A 20,043-nucleotide genomic window follows, 5' to 3' on the forward strand; every position below is an offset into this window, starting at 1 on the left:
GAGACTATGGATTAATATGACACAAAGAAAAACACTAGAAGTATGGAAGCGAAAGTCAAAATAATCTAAACACCATTTTTTGACATCCCAGGTGTTGTTTTTCATGCACACTAGTACTTTAAGCTTTTTACTTTATCACTTTGATATTTCTTAATCTTTTTTTAAATGCATTTTATGGGTAGATTTTACATACAGCATAAAAAATACTTATTTTATTATATGACACTTTTTGAGTAATGAAGTAAACAATTTTGTTTTCAAAGATGAATACGGTTGTACAATAGGACATTGTTAGTAGTCAAATTAGATAGGGCCTACTGTTAGCTATGTGAACGTTTTTTTGTGCAGTCACCTGCACTGTAAAAAATGAAAAGTTGACTTAACTTAAAATGTCAAGGCAACTCGCTGCACAGCTTTTTTGAGTTTACTCAACTTTTGGCCAAGTATTTCACCTAACTCAATTAACTGAGTAATGCCACATGACTGTCAATTGAAATAAATAGTTGAACCAACTTAAAATAAAAATGCAACAATCAAGTTTCTGAGTTCACTCAACTATGGACTTAGTTGACCCAACTCAAAAGATTATGTTTTATATAAAATTAATATATAATTGTTTTATTATTATTTACATACTCTTAATACTCAATTCTACTTAATATATATGTTATATACACACTCTACTTATGTAACTGCTTAAGCTGTTTGTGTTTTAAACACTTTAGTAGTGGACTGGACTCCCTGCGTCATTTACTTCAGAGCTCAACAATGAGCACATGAGCCTCAATCATGGTAACAATGATACAATAATAAAAAAAAAACAATAATTTTAATAATTTTAACCAGCGAATTGAAAATTCTGCAATACATGCTGGGAACTTTCAAACACAATTGTTTTTTGAGATTACACCGTTTGGCAAGTTGCTCAAACTTCTTGACGCGCTTTGGACAATCACTTAGATATCTAAGTAAAGTCAACAAAAGAATCATTGTTGGTACCACATTTAGACTAATTTTGTTCAGCATACTCAAAATAATACATTCTTCCTCTTCTACTAAAAAACTTTGTTTAAACTACTTTGTTACCTTTGTTGGGTGAACAATTTGAAGTTGTATTTTTTACAGTGTGTGTACAAAAAAGCCCCCGTTCATAAAAAAGTGTCACTATGAATTATAAAACTATCAATTTCTTAATGTGACTTAAATTTTGTACTTTCTTATTTTTTTATATATATATTAAAACACAAAAGCTGGTGAGCATCCATCATGAATGTTGCGGTGATGTGGTTAGTTCTTTTCTTTACAGATCCAATGCTCCTGGGAACTGACACCAAAATGATTTGTGCTTGTATGCGTAACACCGGGCAAAGTCTCACATGCGTCGCAAGTGGCCCATCATTAAAACAGAAACGATGATTTATGCTTCCTCACTCCTCAGTGGAGATGTTGTTGTAAGGGCCTTGTGGTCCACCCAATGAAGAGCAGAAGCAAATTGCAGACGCCTCAACATTTCAAAGTATTAATAGTTGTCTTTAAATCACTCAATGGTCTAGGACCTAAATACATTTCAGATATGCTTATTGAATATAAATCCAGATTAAAAACACACTTGTTTAGCTGTGCATTTACAACCTGAGGCTGAGCACTGTGCTGGTTTACATCAACTGCACTTCTATTTCTAATTTCTTTTTCTTTTGTTCTTGTTCTTTTTATATATGCACTCACATTTTTAATCAATTTTATTGCTGTTTTAAATCATTTGCATTTTAAAGATACGTCTTATTTCTCTTTGTCAATCATTTTATGTAAAGCACTTTGAGTTGCCCTTGTGTATGAAATGTGCTACATAAATAAACTTGCCTTGCCTTGCCTTGTTTGAGACAGAAAGAAAACAGTTGGGGAATAAACAAGATGACATTTGCTTCCCAAGGGGTACACATCTACTTTTAGCTGTTGGTTTTCTATTATAAAGTCACGTTTTTCTTTTTTACATCAAATTATTTTTGTACAGTATTTGCAGTTGTAACATGACAAGACCCTTGTGTAGTTATTGAAATAAAATGTCTATATAGCGAACTATAATTTACCCCAAAATTAGTCTTTTATCATTTACTCTCTCATATCATTTCAAACCTCTATGACTTTCTTCTGCAGAACACGAAAGAAGATATTTTGAAGACTGTTGGTAACTAAAAACATCGCCCCTCATTGACTTCCAGTGTATGGACACAAAACCACTGAGACATTTCTCAAAATATCTTCTTTTGTGTTCCAGAGAAAAAAAGAATCATATACTTGGGTGATGAACTAGGTGAATAAATCTAGCATTGCAATATTTCATATTTCAAAACTATATACAACTCCCTTAAAAATATGATCTCTGAAACATGTACATCACACAGATGTTAGCTTGAATGTCCAAGTGCACAATCCTTAGCCAAAGCACACCAGCAGTGATTCACTAAAAAAACGCTTAATTCTTCTAAACAAACTAGTGTCCAGTGGCCACCTCTGTAGAGACAGTGCTCCACCCGCCTGCACACTCCTCATCTTTTTCCTATTAGTTCTATTTTCATGTTCCTCCCTATAGCGCGCATGTGTGTGCGTGTCTGTGATTGTTTAGAATGTGCGTGTAACAGCTTCGAAGTTGTGTCTGCATGTGGCTTTCAGGCAACCTGTAAAGTGCTCATAACAGGCCTGGCCAAATTATAAAATAAAAACGGATCAACACAAGTTTGCTTTCGTAATAGCACGCTGAGAGCTTGTTTTTCTATACACACACACAATCAAACTGTTAACGTTTATGAGACACTGGCAATGTTTCAGTGCATAAAATCGTGGTGTTTATTTATTGCGTTTGTGAACACAACTGAGGCCAAGCTATTCAGCATGTGTTCTCAACCTAACTTGGACTTTTAAAGGTTTACTTTTGGCTGTATGAAATAATAATAATACACTTTTTATATATAGATTTTACACCCAGTCTTTCAATTAAAAAATGCTTTTTGGAAATATAAATATGAATCATATGAAATAATATATCTTCATGCTAAAATTGTTTGAGATTAGTTTTATACAGAAATATATAATTGTAATAATAAAAAATAAACTAACTAAAAATATTCATCTCTTTGACTGAATGATGAAGAAAAGCAGCCAATACGAGGTCAGAATGGATTGGAGTTTACAAAGCATCTCCTGGGACCTCAAGAACCTGACAAATGAATAAGTTGCTAAAACAACATTATTTGATGTGTCTCTATTTAAAGTTTTGGTCAGTTTCCTATGATTCTAAAATGTGGAATAAATTGTTGATAAAAAATGAGACAGCGACCTTTAACATTAAACAGTACAGCCACAGAAAAATTTAAGAGACCATTTCAAAATGAATTTGTCTGATTTTAGAATTGACTATTTATAGGCATGTGTTTAGGTAAAACGATCATTTGTGTTTCATTCTGTGAACTTCTAACAACATTTCTCTCAAATTTCAAATAAAACAATTGTTTCTATTTGCATTTGCAGCAAATGAAAACTGAAGAAACAGGTCAAAATAACAGAAACGATGCTCTGTATTTGTTCAGACCTCAAATACTGCAAACAAAACAAGTTCATGTTCACTTTTAAGCAACACAACAGTAATATTTGTACGTGTATTTAGGAAAAGTTTATTAAAAAATATATGATTTAACATTTTCATGTGTCTTGTCATTCTGTCAGTCTTTGACATTGCTGTTGGATGACTTTACGTCACTCCTGAGGTTTGATTTTGTTGAAATTTAACAGACACTGGACTGGAATGACCAATACATCTAGAAATGCTGATTAAATGAATGGTCTCTTCATTTTTCCACAGCTGTATTAGATGTTTCTATATTTTATTAGAACCTCTGAATTTAGAAAAGTGGTGACGCTAAGGAATGTTTTTAAAGCCCAGTGGACCACACTCCACTCCCCCAAACGCAGCCTTGAGAGATCTTAAAGTGAGTACTAATAATCCTTTCCCTCAAATCACAGCGGGACGGGGGCCTCGCCGATCTCCACGCAGGGCCCTAATTGATTAATTGTGTGGGCCTCACTAACTGACATGCCGCTGCCGCTGGGTGGGCGTGGCCTGTGTTTGAAGTGAAGGCCTGCGGGAAGTGTTTGAACATACCGTGGAGAGATCGCAGCTCTTTGTAATGGACACCGCTCTGCGGTCTGAACGCAGCTCAGGGTCAAGCCAAAGCAAGCATACTGTTCCTCCCATTACCAGACACAGCGTGAGTTCTGGATTCCGCTTCAAGGATGAATAAATACAACACAGACTTGACCAGGATTGCTCCTGTCCAATACAGCGGATCAGGGGCTTAATCCTGGCCCAACCACACGAGTGTGTAATGGAAGAGTCGGTTCTGTCAGGACACGTAGCTCGTACGCCATTGTTAGTTGAGTCAAACCCACGAGAGACTGAATTGTCAATGCAGCAATTACAACACATAAAGCCGTCTTTGTTTTCTGATGGATTCAATTGACAGAGATGCTCGTTGGCGTTACAACATCTAGCACATGTTGACACATTCAAAAGAAGTAAAGCTAAAAAACTTGAGCTTCAAGTGACAAAAACATAAAGCCTGCGAAACACATTTTTCTTTGATGTTCTGGCTATTACGATACTTCGGAACTTGTGTTCAGAAGTTCAGCGCTGTTGTGTTTCTTCAAATGTGAAACATACACACACGCGAGGCCTTGAGACTCATCTGGTTTCAAGGCAGAGAGCAATGCTGCAGTGTTTGAATGCTTTTGCCTCAAACGGTTCAGCTATAACATACGTTTAGCAGAAAATTAAGATTCGAACGTTCTTGAAGGAGACGTTTAAATTGAAAAATCACAGATGAGATCTCTTTCCTTTCTCAGTTAGCCTACTTCTCCTCGACATACATGAGATTAAATGGAGAGCATATGGGAACTTCTTCCAAAGAAAAAGAGCCAAAAAATCTCAAAAATTGTCAAAAGAAGAGTTTCAGATGAGATCTCACAATTTCACAAACTAAGCTCAGATTTGCCAAGTCTGCAAAAGTCAACATTATTGAAGATCGCAATACATTGAACTCAAACATTTTTCATCAAATTTGCCCAAATCCAGATTATTTTACTTCTCCAATCTTCATTTTACGTGGTGTAAAATCATCCTTATCATGTATTTTAACAATTGCATTATTTATTTCTTTTTCTCCAAAGCAAAACCTCTGAGACGTGAACTGACAGGCTACTTGAAGCAATAGGCCCTTTTCACATGACGCCACGCATCTTCCGTTCTGCCGCGAAGCAGTGTATCATTACTTCTGCTAGCGCCAAGTTTGCTGCACTGATACACTGCTTTGCGAGAAGGCGGAAGTTAAGTGACGTCATTGTGAAAAGGGCCTATACCGAGACTCCTTAGAATCTTAGAGTTATGAAAGAGCAAACTTTGAGCAATTACATACAAAATGCTTGTGCGGTCTTTAAACTATTAAGTGGAAAACAATCTAAGAATCTTCTTTTGTGCTTCACAGAAAAATAACAGTATTTTTCTGTTGTTCCAAACAGGCTTTTGGAACAACATGTCAAAGAATTATTTTTTGGGGGTCAATTAAATTTTAATTAAATTAAAAAGCCCAAGTGCAACATTACCCAAGGAAAAAATAAAGTTAAGTAAAAGAGAAAGAGAGAAAGTTATGTCCTTCATCTAAAATCTCAAATGAAAGGCAGTGTGTTGTTGGGCCTACGGGCCAGACCTCTGATTTGCACTGATGTGGTTTTTAAAAAAAGGATGAATCCAGCAAGACAGAGAAAAATAGAAAACATAGCGGTCATTTGCTTAGGGGGATCTATTCATAGGAAATTTCATGAATACTGTTTCTCTTTAATGACAGAACATGTTAATAATTTAACATTTTAAATGTGGAATTTTTAGCACATTTTGGGTGGTCACTTGGTTTATTTCTTACCTCATGTGTCCAAAACAAACCTAGACATAACTCACTGCATGCTATGTTCATGATAAGTTCTTAAAGTCAGAGATGTCTGTATGAGCCACCTCTGAGACAACAAGCACCTGGCTCCATACATCTGGATTTCTGATGTATCCTCCCTCCGTCTGTCCACCGGTCACGAGGATATCACACATTGTTTTCATTTAAACTATTATCATAATGCCCAGTCATGCTCAAGTGGAAGAACACGGAAAAAAACAAGCATGTTTGCGTGCGTGCGCCATTAAGGCGGGAAAGGCAGAAGCGCTGCGGCTTCTTTGATGCTCCGTGAGTTGGTCGCTCAAAATAGACACACCAGAGAAAAAAATCACAGGGATTCGAAGTCTGTGTAGAAACCGCTAACGAAGCGAACGCAATGCTCAAACTCATGAATGTTTGCTGACTATCAAGCTGTCTGCCATGGCCAATGAAAGTGGAAAAGATAGCTTCAAAGAGCGCGAATAAAAGCCTGTCCTGAACTTCCTGAGGGATGCGGCTCTTCACGGAGGGTAACAAAACACCACCCGCCACATCTGAATACTTGTTACAGTTTCCCTCTTTCCTAAAAAAAAAGGCGAAGAAAGCATGCGACAAATATGCTCTCCACATGTCTGACTTCAGTCGCCATCTTTCAAACCAGGCTTATGTTTTTATTTTTGTTGGGAAGTCAGATTTCCTTAGTTTTAACTTTACTTCTTGCTGGTGCGTCCGTTCACAGACATCCTCAGTGGTTCTAGTTATAGATACGTGCGTGTGAGGCTGAATAATGAATATAAAAAGCTTTAAGCCTACATGACAGATTGTAACTTTAGCCGAGATAAGAGGCATATCATCACCATAGCAGACTATCGTCGACACATCGGATAAAATTGCTATCAGACGCTCATCAAAGCGGCAGTCAACATAGAAATGCCAGACGAAACCAAAGTTGGCAAAACTAGACCGGAGAGATGCAAAGACCTGCCACTTCATTTCATAACGCTGGGCTGGTACTATGATAAACGCTTAACATCTGGTAATCTGCTTCATGACGTCGACATCCACGTTTGAGTGAGATTTTTAGTATGATGGCGTCCATCTGCCACTATAAAGGTTTGGTCTTTAGATTGCAATAGCGACTGCACGCTCCAGATTTTGCTGATCGGCGGAACTTTACGAGTGTGAAAGTCAGGGTGGTCTGGCTCTGAGTAACCGTGCGACTGTCACAATGGAACCGTTCCTGACACAAGCGAACCGTCACGTCAGACCTGTAGTAATGGAGGTGAGACCCCCAGATTACAAAGACACCATTGATGCTGACGTTTGCTCGCCGTGATCCACGCCAAAAAAATGACGTCTGACCTCTGACTCAGCCTACACACCGTACACCGCTCAAACAGACACGTATTCTTTATTGCATATACACGCACACTGACCCCGAGACCCCCGGTCCCTCTCCCATGGTGAGGTTTGTGGAATGCATCTCAGGTGCAAAGTCTGTCCTGGTTCCAATTAGTGGAGTATAAATTAGCGTGACTTTTCCCTCTTCTATTCAAACATTCACTTTCTCCAAATCCGTGCTATCTCGACCCCATTTTCTGCTTCCACACCTCCCTCTCTTCTCGTGTACTCATTCCCTGACCACCTTCCCCTTCCTCACCACATAAATTTCTTTTCTTTACAGCTTGTGTCCACACTCCTAACCAACCCACTCTCTGTGTCAAGCTTCTCTCGATATCCACATTCCTCTTTGCATGGATCTATACCGATTCATGCAACTTTAAACTATTAGTTTCTTTTATATGGGAAAAGAAAAACAATATACCCCAATATTTTTTATTATTCTTTTTTTAGATGTCTTTTTATGCATAAGCAATCCTCATACACGATGCTGCTCTTGCTTGTTTAAAACTCAACGCGTCAAATTCTCGATTGTGTTGTTGAGGTTGAGTCAGTCAAGTGAAATACAACCACAGTGTGTTTTAGTTCCTCGATTCTAATGTGCAAATTAGGTATTTTCCAGATGTTTTACATTGTTCATTATTGCATAATGAGGCCGAAAAGTTGTGAGGAGTTTTTAAGCTACTTCCAAAGAATGAATTGAATTTTAAGTGCGGCCTGCAAACGTAATGTTCCTGTTCCCAGCTGTAATTTCAAATCCGTTTTCCCACATTAAATGACGTAGGTTGCTTTTTGCAGACCCACCATCGTACCTCAAAAGACCACCAGAGATACCATGGACTAGACTTTTATTTTAATTGAACGATTTTCCAGACACCGACTCATGGGCTTTTGTCCAATTTGTCATTTTTCTTCCAGGTAAATAATGTTTTAAATACTTTTTTTCATATGCGGCTAAACTAAAAGGTTTAGAAATGTTCAAATGACACACCTGTGATCACATCAGCAGTCATAAAATTCACACCGTATGAAATAAAACTCCTTAAGCTATATTAAATATATATTTAGACTATTTTGATTGTAGGCTACTTTTATTTAATTACATTAACAATTACATAAAATATATTAAAAAGTAATATTATGCAATAGATCCACCCATATAATAGTCTTAAAATAGGCCTATCAGAATGCAGAATTAGGATATTTCCCACCTCAACCCGGAAATAATTTAATAATTTACTTGAAATGTTTTCTGTTACCAAATCCTTAGTTACGTTAATGGTTTAATGTTCTTAAAAACTAAATGATGTTGCTACACACAGACGTTAATTTTGGGTTTGATATGGGAAATAATACAATTTCTTATTTACGTAACGAGCGTGCGCTAGCGTTTTTCCCATCGTGCACCGCGGCTCAAACAGGGAATTTCACGGAGCATGTCCTGCTAGACCTGAACAGTTTCACCGGAGTCAAATGCTCAGAAGGTGTTGTTGCATAGAAGTCTTTATTTTCTTTTCACCGCCACTGTTTCATTTTAACTGCACGCGAGTGCCCGCAGCGCGAGCCTTTCACGCGCCGCAACTCATCCAGAGGCGCGCAGTGAAAACACGAGCCTGGCCGCTTTATAGCTCTCCTGAGGACGATAAGCACGACCTGACCCCCTTAAATAAGAGCGAGAGTTTGGTTCAGGTCTGGGTTTTACCTCCCCGAGGGGGGTGGAAAAGGAGGAAAGACTGAAAAGAAGGAGAGGAGGTGAGCCGTGAAGGAATTTGGTTATTCTGTGATTTGCGAACGGCAGACAAGTGTAAAGACAGATTAATGCTACACTTGTGAAGTACTTTACCAAAAATTAAGACGTTTAATGTATATTAAATGCCTTGCCACCAACCATACAAAATATAGATAGATTCTAGTTTCGTGTATTTTATTTTTATCTTTTGCATTTAAGTGCATATGGAGATGGAAAGAATGATTTCTTATCACTTTAGGGTTCAGGTAAACACCCAAAGACTGATTAGCATAATGACCAACTTTTTGTTATATAAAGTGGTTCATGCATAACCTATGAATTTACATTATAGCCAAAAAGTAAATTTCGACTTCCTTTGACCATTTGAACACTAATACAAAATAAATATTTCGGCTTCCATTCAGCCGTTTATGAAATGCGAAATCAAGCTGAACTTGTTCCAACTCGATATGAAAACAGCAATGAATTTGCATGAAATACTATTTGGTGCATTGTAATGCAGTTGCTATGATGTTTTAGGTAGTTGTTAGGGTGTTTTGAGTGATTGATAGGTGTTTGCTTTCTGGTCCTTGTCAAAAGAGCCTACCAGAAGTCTCTGTTATGTGCAAGTCCTTATCTTAACTAGGCTTCCTCCTTTGTAAATTGATGGGATTTTTTACCGTTCACCTGGCGAAGGCCTGATTGCTCTGAGAAGTAATAGATCGCTTCTATCAACAAGCCACTCGACAAGCCACTCGATACTGTCAGTATCATTAATGTCCGCAGCACAAACAGTACAGGATGAGTTATGCATGCAGTTTAAATCTGTTTTAGATTTCTAAATATTCCTGCAATAATAGTGCTTGCTATGGAAAAACACACCCGGTAAATTGATCCACCGCCTTCTAGGGATTTAAAATAGCTTCACTAGACTTCTGTCCAGTTAGGATATTGCTAAAAAAAAGGGTTTAATGATATATACGTGATACGTGGAACGCTTAACACACATTATACCTCGCCCGGGTATTCACTCCTCCGCACAACCTCTCAGGCAAACCTAATAGTCAGATAAGCAGGTCAAACCTTCACCTTTGGTACAGCAGGGCAGTGTCTTCTTCTTGCCTGTCAAGGGCAGCCCCCAGCTCCCTCGCTCTTTCATGCGAACTCATGGAATGCTGTTTTCCATCCATCTCAATCCGAGAGAAACGAGCTCGGCTCGATTTGGCGTTTCATCGATCTATCCCACGCAACACCTGCGCTGTCCTCCAGCGTTTCCATCAATCAGAAGGGCTTTATTGTGGGCCGCCCCAAATGTGGAACAAAACTAAAGTAGGGTAAAACAAGACTAAAGGTATTATTCAGTATAGTGTTGATTTACTTTCTTTACTCCCACCTCCAAAAAAAAGGAAAACAGATGTTTGACGGGTGTAGGGAGCAACAAGCAGTTGCTATTGTTTTGACATTTTAGAGGCTTTAGTTAATGTGTCTGAGGATTAACTGCGAACTTTTTAACAAAATGCGTAATGTTTAAACATGATGTGTTAAAAGTATCAGTCAAGTCATGTTTAATTTATACTTAGTCTACGTTCAAGCATCCTCAACTTTTGACTGTGCTTATGCGTTCTTTGCAGCTGTGGGACCTCCAAAGATGTCGGTGTTCCCATTCCGAATGGCAACTGCGTTGTGTCATTCAACAAAATGAGTTATTAGGACTTAAACACTTTGCTACTTTGGCTCTGACGGCAAAGCACCCAACATCATTAGTAATTGGCACACGGCAACTGGTGTAAAGGTCTCGAAGTCCACAGCAGACCCCCTCCAAGTGCTGCTAATTTCAACAGGGTGGCTTTCGCATCCCCCTCAAAACTGTTCCAGATCTCTGACAAGGCCTGGTTTATTTATTCCAGTTTTTGCTCCGGGTGCACATTTTACTGTGCCTTCGGGTAATGCGGAGTTAGTGTACAACTCTCAGTTTTTTCCACTCTGCTCTTTAAACCTTCCTTAAGTATTTAAACACCCAGGGTAATGATGTGGTGTTGTGAGAGGGAAAAACCATCATTGAAATGCTTCCGCCGTCCCCGAAGAGTGAGAGAATGGGAGATGATATGGATGCGATGGAGAGGACCAAATGCAAATGGTTTCGAGTCAGGGAGACGGCTATAAAGAAGACAATTTGCATTTAAATGCATGCAGATTTATATTTAAATACATTTTCAACAGCGTTGCACTTAATATTGTTACCCATATGTTCTTGAACTTAATTGAAACATCTCAAGACCAAGTGTCGGCGCTGAAAGCCTGTTCAAAGTACTAAAGAGACAAATAAAATAAGAGATAACTATGTTAGACAAGGGTAACCTCTCCCCCCAGAGATCAATACAGCCTTGTTTAGTTCCACCGCTTCCTTTTCCTTAATTCTGTTTTTTCCTCGATGTATAAAATTGATTGTCTCCCACAGTGCCAAAACTTGTCCTGCACGCCCATTAAAAACAGCTTCCCCACAGCAGCTTTTTCGAATTTGGGGCTTGTGACACTCTGCCAAAAGCCGCAAATTACCCCCCTCTAGCAACAGCGAATTAGGAACAATTTTCTGTTTGCTATAAAAAATGAGAAAAAGAAAGGCGAGGGTAAAATATAGCTTACCTCAGAGACCACCAAGGAAGGCGGCAGTGAGATGAAGTGCACGCTCGCCCGTTGACGGTTTGGGTGGCAGGGCGGCGTTTGGCATTTCGTGCACTTGCTGATATTCGTACTAATCAATTCGTTAAAACACGGTGTAATGTTTCCTCTCAGTGAGGTCACGGAGAGAGAGAGAGCGGCGTATTAATATAGCACTTTGATGGGAAACAGACAGTTTCAGATTTGGGGACTTCAGACTAATTGTACCAGAGACGAGATGTTTTGCACCAAATATTCTCCAGCTTTCATTGAGGTTCCTCGATTGGATTAGGAGTTTTATTCCTCCTGATACAAAGCGTGAGGTTTGGCTCAGCGTCCACCGTGTACGACGGCTCGTGCCAATTCGTGATTTTTTCCTTCCAAGACTGGTTCCAATGCTTTTTCAAAGTCAAGGTCCAAATTTTCTCTACACCATTTTGGATGTTAATGGTAAAAAGTGAAAAACCATACCAAAGTATACCATTGAAAGATTGGTGGGCTTAGGATGCCGATCTCTCCTAGATCGCTGCTGGTGGTCCACACTCCAAACCTCCTGTAGTTGCCATAGCGACACTCTTTTTTTCTGTTCCTTTCTGCTTGCAGGTCTTGGAAAACCACCTGACCATAGGCAGCCTGGCCATCACCACGTCGGCATAATCAGTGTTGAAAAACACTGCAGTGGTAACCAGAGAATGGGACACACATTGACCCGCTTCTGCACCCTCTGACCCATATGTTAATTGTACTTCCTTTTCCCTTCCTGATTACACAACGGCAGATTTTAAGCTCATTCACAAAGGAATCGGTTAATTGTGTGGTGAAGGGAGGTTTAAATGTGGGTAGTTTATCTTTTTTATTTAGATAAATGTTTCTAATTTAAAAAAGACTATTAAAACATTACATTTTTGTTGCAAAGCTTTCTTCTTGAATGCCATGCATGCTAAGAGAATGCCTGCATTTATGTTCTGAATAGCTTACTAGCATATTGCATGTACTATTGAACTATTGCATGTGGATATTCTCCAAAATAACACTTTTTTCGTTAACAAACATCCCATCCCAAGCCATTTGATGAGCCAATCTTTCTTCATCTTGCTGGTTAAAGGTCCAGTGTATGAAATTTAGTGGCATCTAGTGGTCGGGTTTGCAAATTGCAACCAACGGCTCGCTCCACCCCTCCCTTTCGAAGCATACGGCGGCTCTCACAGCACTAAGATGTCGCCACGTTTTCAATTCTTTGCCGAAGGCGATAACGTATTTACGAAACGCGTTCTATAGAGCAGTTTGTCCTTTTAGGGCTACTGTAGAAACAACATGATGAATTACATGCAAGGGGACCCGCGGTGTATGTAGATAGAAATAGCTCATTCTAAGGTAAGAAAAACATAATGCTTCATTATGTAAGGTCTTTATACAACATAGTTATGTATGTTTTAATGCATTTCTGTCAATAGTGGGATTTTATTATTACAGTGCCACAGTGTTTGAATTGGTTTACTTACTAAAATGGTTTAACTACAGCATATTATCAACTGTGTCTTCCAAAGTGGTCTATAGGGAGTATACAGTGTATGCTTGTATTCCATTCCAAACAGCCAAAGATTCAACTTTTTTTTACCCACATGCACTAGGCATGGGCATCAGGGCTCCATCTGCATTGAAACAGCAGGGTGCCACAGAGGTTAGCACACAGCCATGTACCACTTTCAACATTGGTATACTAAGCCATTCTAATTACATTTCACCTCCTCCCCACTATTACAGCCCATTCATACTTTTGTTCTCTCCATTTTTCTTATTGCCCTCCATCCATCTGCTCTGCCCATGAGCATGGCTGAGGTGTTACCTCATTCCCCTTCTGGGTGGCTTTCCTGCAGGATTTCACTGTCATCTACTGGCAAATTGATTTTGGCAAAGAAACCAGCCGGGTTGGGGCAATACACACACTTCCCCACACACACGTTGAAGTACGCTGGCAAATGTGTGCGTGCGCACCTAAACATATGAACACTTTTTGATCTCTCTTTGAGTAAATAGTTGGGCTCAACAGTGTGCAGAGGGCCTGGTTTTACTGCGGTTGGCAGAGAGGGGCTCAAGCCTGCTGAAGAAAAGGGGAGGGTGGCGGTGTGTGCTGATTTATACCCAAATCTAGTGCAAATGGAGTAGCTGAGTGGCACACGTTTAGCCAGAATAAGCAAATGTCAAGTTGTGTGTGTGTGTGGTCATAAAAATGTGAGAAGTATAAATTTTATTTTATTTTAAGAAGCATAATGAAGAAATATCTGCTTGAGTTTAAGTGGGTCTTGTAAGGACCCACATATTAATCTGGATTTTGGCTGGGAAGACTTCTGCGATGTGAATGATTGGATGATTTTGTGATGCATTTACACAAAAAATGCCATGTGGTTGTGCATTTAAGATAGACGATCAAGCAACATATAGAACTACTCGATTATCCAGTAGCTTTATAAAATTAGGAGCTCTATCACAACCCTGAAGGAGTTTAAGTGAGGGAGGTTCTGAGAAGGAGCTTTCTCTTTTTTTATGTCTGTATCTGTCTTTTTCATGCTCTGGAACCACATCAGACAAAGTAACGGGAAGGGTTTAAAATAATCCTGAATACCCGTGGAAATCATGTGAATTTCGTCGGGTCTTATATATTACGTGCAATTTATAAACTGAATCATAGTCCCAGATTAGACATGGCCTAAAATACTTATTTCCCCAAATTACATGTATTGAAAACACCCAAATATACTATTTATTACACTTGCAGCTCAAACACAGGGAAATTGTAAGGGAATAATATTTTCCTTCTCAGGAAGCAGCTTTGAAGGAATAGGATATCCCACAGAGCACCTCAGCAGCCCCGTGTCTTTGTTTTACATGGGAGCAGGAGACCTGCACGAGGCGGTACATGGTTTCGGGAACCATTTTAACCATCCTGTTTGGTTTGGCACGAGGAAACAGAAGAAAGCGTCTCACAGGTCAGGTACGACTCCGGTCAGGAGACATTTAAACCAAACCTGCACGTTTTCTCCCTTGTAAAAGCAACGTCTCTCCAGAGGGTGAAATATGAATGATTTCGGCATCGGTAATAAACCTCACGCGCGTGACGTATGGATGCGGCGTCACGTATATTTCGCAGTTCATCACAATCTCAATATTATTTAACATGCCTAATGTGACGCTGATGAAGCGTGAGGAGAAGTTTTCGCAGATGACGTATTCAATTTCAGACCGCGAATGCTTTATTATTATTTCTGCCTTTCCATTAAATTACCGATTTTACGCGCAGGTCATTCAGATGCTGAAACCTGCTGCAGCTAAAAAAGACAATTGTCTCGAAGAAAAAAGTGTGTGTTTGGTTATGCAGTGATTGGTTTTGTATAGATAACTCTGCTGGGACGCAGATAAATGGAGGCTATTATTCAAAGCCAACAACAGAAAAATCTTTCCATCATGAGTGGGTGATCCAAAGACAGCTGTGCACATTTACACTTTTGCTGTCTCACCCTGTTTTGTCAGGTGCAGCGATTTCTTTCCACCACTGAATTAAGTTAACTTAATAAAACATGTTTTTTAAAAGATACAGCCTAAACGTTAGATCAGTGCCTTTTTTCTACTTATTTCATAAATCAATTGGTTTAATGTAGTTTAGGCTCGTTTTCCAGTCATATGCACGTAACAAAGTTTGACTGGAACATTAAAGTCCAGGTCAAAAATCCCCAAGCATGTTTTTCTTCCCTCGGAGGAAATTAATGGAAAGCTGCAGTAGAAGTGAAGTTATATTTCTCCACTTGTCTAAATCACCTATTGTTGCATGTCATGTCATGTCAAGTCCATTTAATTTTTGTATGTTGGTACCCAATCCAAGCTCAAAATTGCTGTGTCAAGTCTCTGAACACATGCTAAACCTACAGGCAAATTCGGTGAGTTTCAAAATATTTACAGACACAAATGAATCATTTCCCTTAATTCATGTCCCTTGTGACAACAGAATTCTGCCATTTTATTTACATGAAAAAGAAAATACAGATTGATTCCACAGTGAAGCGACCACCACTAACCATCTGGGACTAATTTTGTTGTTGTTTTATTCATAAAAAAAGACTTAAACTCATAACAAATACAGCCGTATTTATAGCGAGCCAAATTTTCCAATGCCATTGGGACGATCATCAAACATGAAGCAGGATTAGGGGGCAGATTCAATCATCCTGTTTAATTAATTTCGTTTAATCGCAGAGTATTGTTTTGCATTTAACTTTTATTGAATTAAATATCAATATATGTTTAACTCGTCAACGGTTTTTTATTCTAATAAAATCTTGATGCTGATGACATTTTGGTTTTTAGTGTTTGCTATATGGATTTAACTATGATCAAAAAGTGTATATTTCATTTAGGCTTTATTTTGGATTTATTACCTTTGCAACAACGAAATATTTCAATCGCTCCCCAGAAAAAAGTAGATTGAAGTATTGGCTATCGAAATCTCAAAGTATAGGCCTAAATGTAATAGAAGTGGAGTGGAGTTTTTCTTTTTCCGATCATCTCAGTGTTTCTCATCTCAGTGTCTCAACTCATAAATCAGGAGAATGTGGAGCAATTGTAAAATATAGCCTACAAATGCACTCTGTACAAATGAAATCTGTATATTTTTTTGTAAGAATGTAACATCATTAGTAAACCAGTGGTGTGTTTTTCCTCAGAAGTGACAAAGGACTAACCGCAGACACTGACGCGGACATCCCCACACCAAAATCCAGAATATTGTTAGATCAATATGTTATTTTTAGAGAATTACAAATTCATGAGGTCACCCTAATAAATGAATATTTGGTTGCATCTATGTATTCATATAACATTTGAGGCTACTTGACAATTACAAAAAAAATATGTTTTTAAGACGTGCCACAACTCGCTTGGTCCAGGCCAGCTTTGTTATAATCAAATTTATACAAAACATAAAACGCATGAAACATTGGCCTACGTTATATTCTAACTTAATATAATGCACTAAAGTGTTTGGAGAATAGCCTAATATGTATAAAGTTCAGATATGGGCAAGATCCTCTGCCCTGTATATTTGCATTGCGCATTTAAGACCGACAAGTTTGATCATTTCCGCCCAACAAAGTTAAAAAAATAAACCGAGCTTCTATTTTGCTGTGCTGATTTGTAGGTCTTTATAATGTTGATGTGGTTTGTCATTTCCTATATCCTGATCATATACAAGTATATAATAATAAATAGGCTACTTAAAAAGCAAAAACAATTACAACGTTGCTTTTAAATTCAGTGTTGTCTGAAATAAACATGCCAATCATATGGTTTCCTTCGGAAAGTTAATCAAAATATTGGCATGATCATGTTCATAACGACTATGAATTTGAATTTCTAAATGACACTAGATGTTTTATGAAAAAGGGAAAAAACAACAACAAATATTTATACTACGACGTGATGTTTGAATAATTATTTAAATGAAGAATGAAAAGGCTATCGTTGCCCGCACACATTAGAAATCAGGATTCACGTTTATTGTACATTTTTTAAATGTCTTTTTTATTTCCATCAAAACGTAAAAGGAAAGTCGTCATTTAAATAGTTCGAAGCTCGATTATTAAAATGATTAGAATTTCATCATTCCAATAAAATACCATGCACCAGTTTTGTCATTTAACAGAAAGCCTTACAGATAGAAACAACACTCAACATTCAGAGTTGCTCAGACATTTGCCTGCTAAACTTGACTTCGAATACATGAAAATAAATTCCTGAGAAAAAATAGTTTTAAATCTAAATATTTCCCATGCGCACCTAGTTATTGACGCTAGCCAAGAGTCTATGTTTAGTGGTCAACTCTTGCAGATTCTGCAGTTTCTGGTACTCATATTGAAGATTGAGGACCCGGGGGAAGCCCACTGGATTGAACAGTCCTGAAGATGCGTAATGCGAGGACGGAGCAACCGGACAGGTTAACCCAGGGGTGACAGGCTCTATAGCCACTGTTTGGGACTGTGGAAAAGACTTGGCGACAGAGTTCCGAGAGAAAAGCGTGGACAGAGCAGGTAAAATGCTGCCGAGAGGTGGTACACCGATGGGCTGATGGAAGCCAAACGGGTAGATATCCAAACCCGGTAAGTGCGCGCAGGACGCGCTGAGACTGTACGCGCCGTAGCCAAGATTCGGAAAGCCATTCGGCTGAAGCGCTTGATCTTTAAACACCCCGAATTTGAAGTGGTGTCGTTTAAATCGCTTCCTCCTCCTCAGAAAACTTCCGTTCTCAAACATGTCCGATGAATTTGGATCCAGAGTCCAGTAATTCCCTTTACCCGGGTTACCCGGTTCCCGTGGCATTTTTACGAAACAATCGTTGAGAGAAAGATTGTGTCGGATGGAGTTCTGCCAAGCTGGGAATTTCTCTCGGTAGTACGCGAACCGAAGGCTGATGAAGTCACAGATCTCGCTGAGGGTCAGACGCTTTTTGGGACTCTGGAGGATGGCCATGGTGATCAAGGCGATGTAAGAATAGGGCGGTTTCACCGACGTGCTTTTGCTCGAGGTTGACGGACATATAGAAGAGGGTACGTGGTCCTTATCTCCGTTGCTTGACTGATTTTCGGACAGGGATGTTGAGTTGTGTATCCGGTGGTCGGATGCAGACGAAAGACGATCGTCTCCAGATTCCTTGCCACCTTCACCTACCACGTCGACAACGAGGTCATCCATTAAATCTGTGTCCAGGGTCATAATCCACAGGTGGAGAAGAAAAACTATGGTTTAAACAAGCAGATGCGCAGATTAAATTGCGCAGATGCGTTCTGTCCTTTACTTGGAAAAAATCGCTGGTCCCGGTTCCTCAGTTCATATGAACACCATGGAACATATTTTTATTACTTTGAGAAAAAAATACTTAAGTTTAATGTAGCCAGACGCAAATAGAGGTTCGGAGACCTGCGCACACAGCAATGTCCATCGTCCACTCCAACGCAACTGGATTCCTGCAGCTGTTGGGGAATCAGATGACGATGATCTCATGACGAAGTTCTCAGGAAGAAGCTCCACTCCAATGAAAACAGCGCAACTCTACCAGATCTGCGCGAGGACAGTCTTCAGAAGAAACCATGAATAATGACATGTCACTGAATTCACAATAGAAAACAGAATCTAGGTCATCAGTACTTTTGGCTGCTCAACAGATATTTTCAAATAAATATAAGAGGCATATTTTATAATATGTTTGAATAATATTTGAATGCAGTAAAACTATGAGAATTAATTCTTGAGCATGCCATTTTTCATCCTCTCAGCACACTATTATAGGGACTACTAGACTAAAAATAATACTGTACAGGATTCATGTGCAAAGAATTCACAACTTGTATCCTTAAAAATCCTATAAAAATAATACTTTTATTTCATGGTTATGGTTTCTACATTGATCAAACGGGCTTAATAAAAATTGCTAATTAAATGTGGAACATTCTGCATAACGTGTGATTTCTGTATTTTTAAGTAGATCTGCGCCTATTCAACATCAGTTAAATAAAGATGATTACTAAGATTAATATTTCATTTTTACTTGGTTGTATTATCTCAGATAGGATTTTTTTTCTATTTAATGGTCTGTAATATTTTATAAAACAATACGTTTTTATGTGGCATAACTAATAAACATTTTTTCTCCTGGATATTTTACGTCTGCCGCAACGAATTTAAGATAGGCCCTATACAAGAAGCAATTTATAATAGGCCTATCTATCATGAGGTCCCTTAAATTGTATCTGATCGTTGGACATATGTTTTCTCTATACCCGAAATATAGCATTTCCTATTTCGACTGAACCAGTTTCCTTTAATTATATGGTGAAAATGAGGCCTATCATATAAAATTGTCGGGTCGTTCAGATGAAAGTGAAACTCTTTCGTTAAAATGTCGTAGTTAAAAGGCACGAGAAGGCCGTGGGTGTTTGTGTTTAACGGCAGAGCTCTTTGTTGAGGATTTCTACATTTCCTGCCCATATAATCTTATTGATAGCGGAGGCCACAGAGCGATGAGATGACGTGGGTGGGCATGATTTCCCAAATCTATCACGCATGTCTGCAGATTGGAAACAGGCCCGGGGAGAGAAATGAATGAGGGATGGTTTTGGAAGCGAAACGGGGATAATGATACAAACCCGACGTGGCGGGGATCCACAGACAAAGCGCTGTAATGTGGTATTCATGGGTAATGTGGTATTCCTATAGACAACTGTCTCTGAAATTGGAGAC

At 38.8% G+C, this 20,043-nt stretch overlaps 1 protein-coding gene across 2 annotated transcripts in view; it reads right to left on the minus strand.

Annotated features, from left to right (window-relative positions):
• The window catches only part of foxd7 (forkhead box D7), a 55,301-nt gene that overhangs the window by 9,255 nt on the left and 26,003 nt on the right, over positions 1–20,043 (minus strand). The window contains exon 3 of one of the 2 annotated variants that reach the window (XM_057345045.1): positions 17,058–18,879. The exons of the other annotated variant lie outside the window; for it this stretch is intronic. Within the exon in view, the coding sequence (XP_057201028.1) occupies positions 17,587–18,519 (933 nt within the window). The 5' untranslated portion in view covers positions 18,520–18,879 and the 3' untranslated portion in view covers positions 17,058–17,586. Of the gene's footprint in view, positions 1–17,057; positions 18,880–20,043 lie in introns of those variants that run through there. 2 annotated transcript variants of the gene reach the window in all.

Source organism: Triplophysa rosa, linkage group LG11, assembly GCF_024868665.1.
Source record: "Triplophysa rosa linkage group LG11, Trosa_1v2, whole genome shotgun sequence".
Taxonomy (NCBI): Eukaryota; Metazoa; Chordata; class Actinopteri; order Cypriniformes; family Nemacheilidae; genus Triplophysa; species Triplophysa rosa.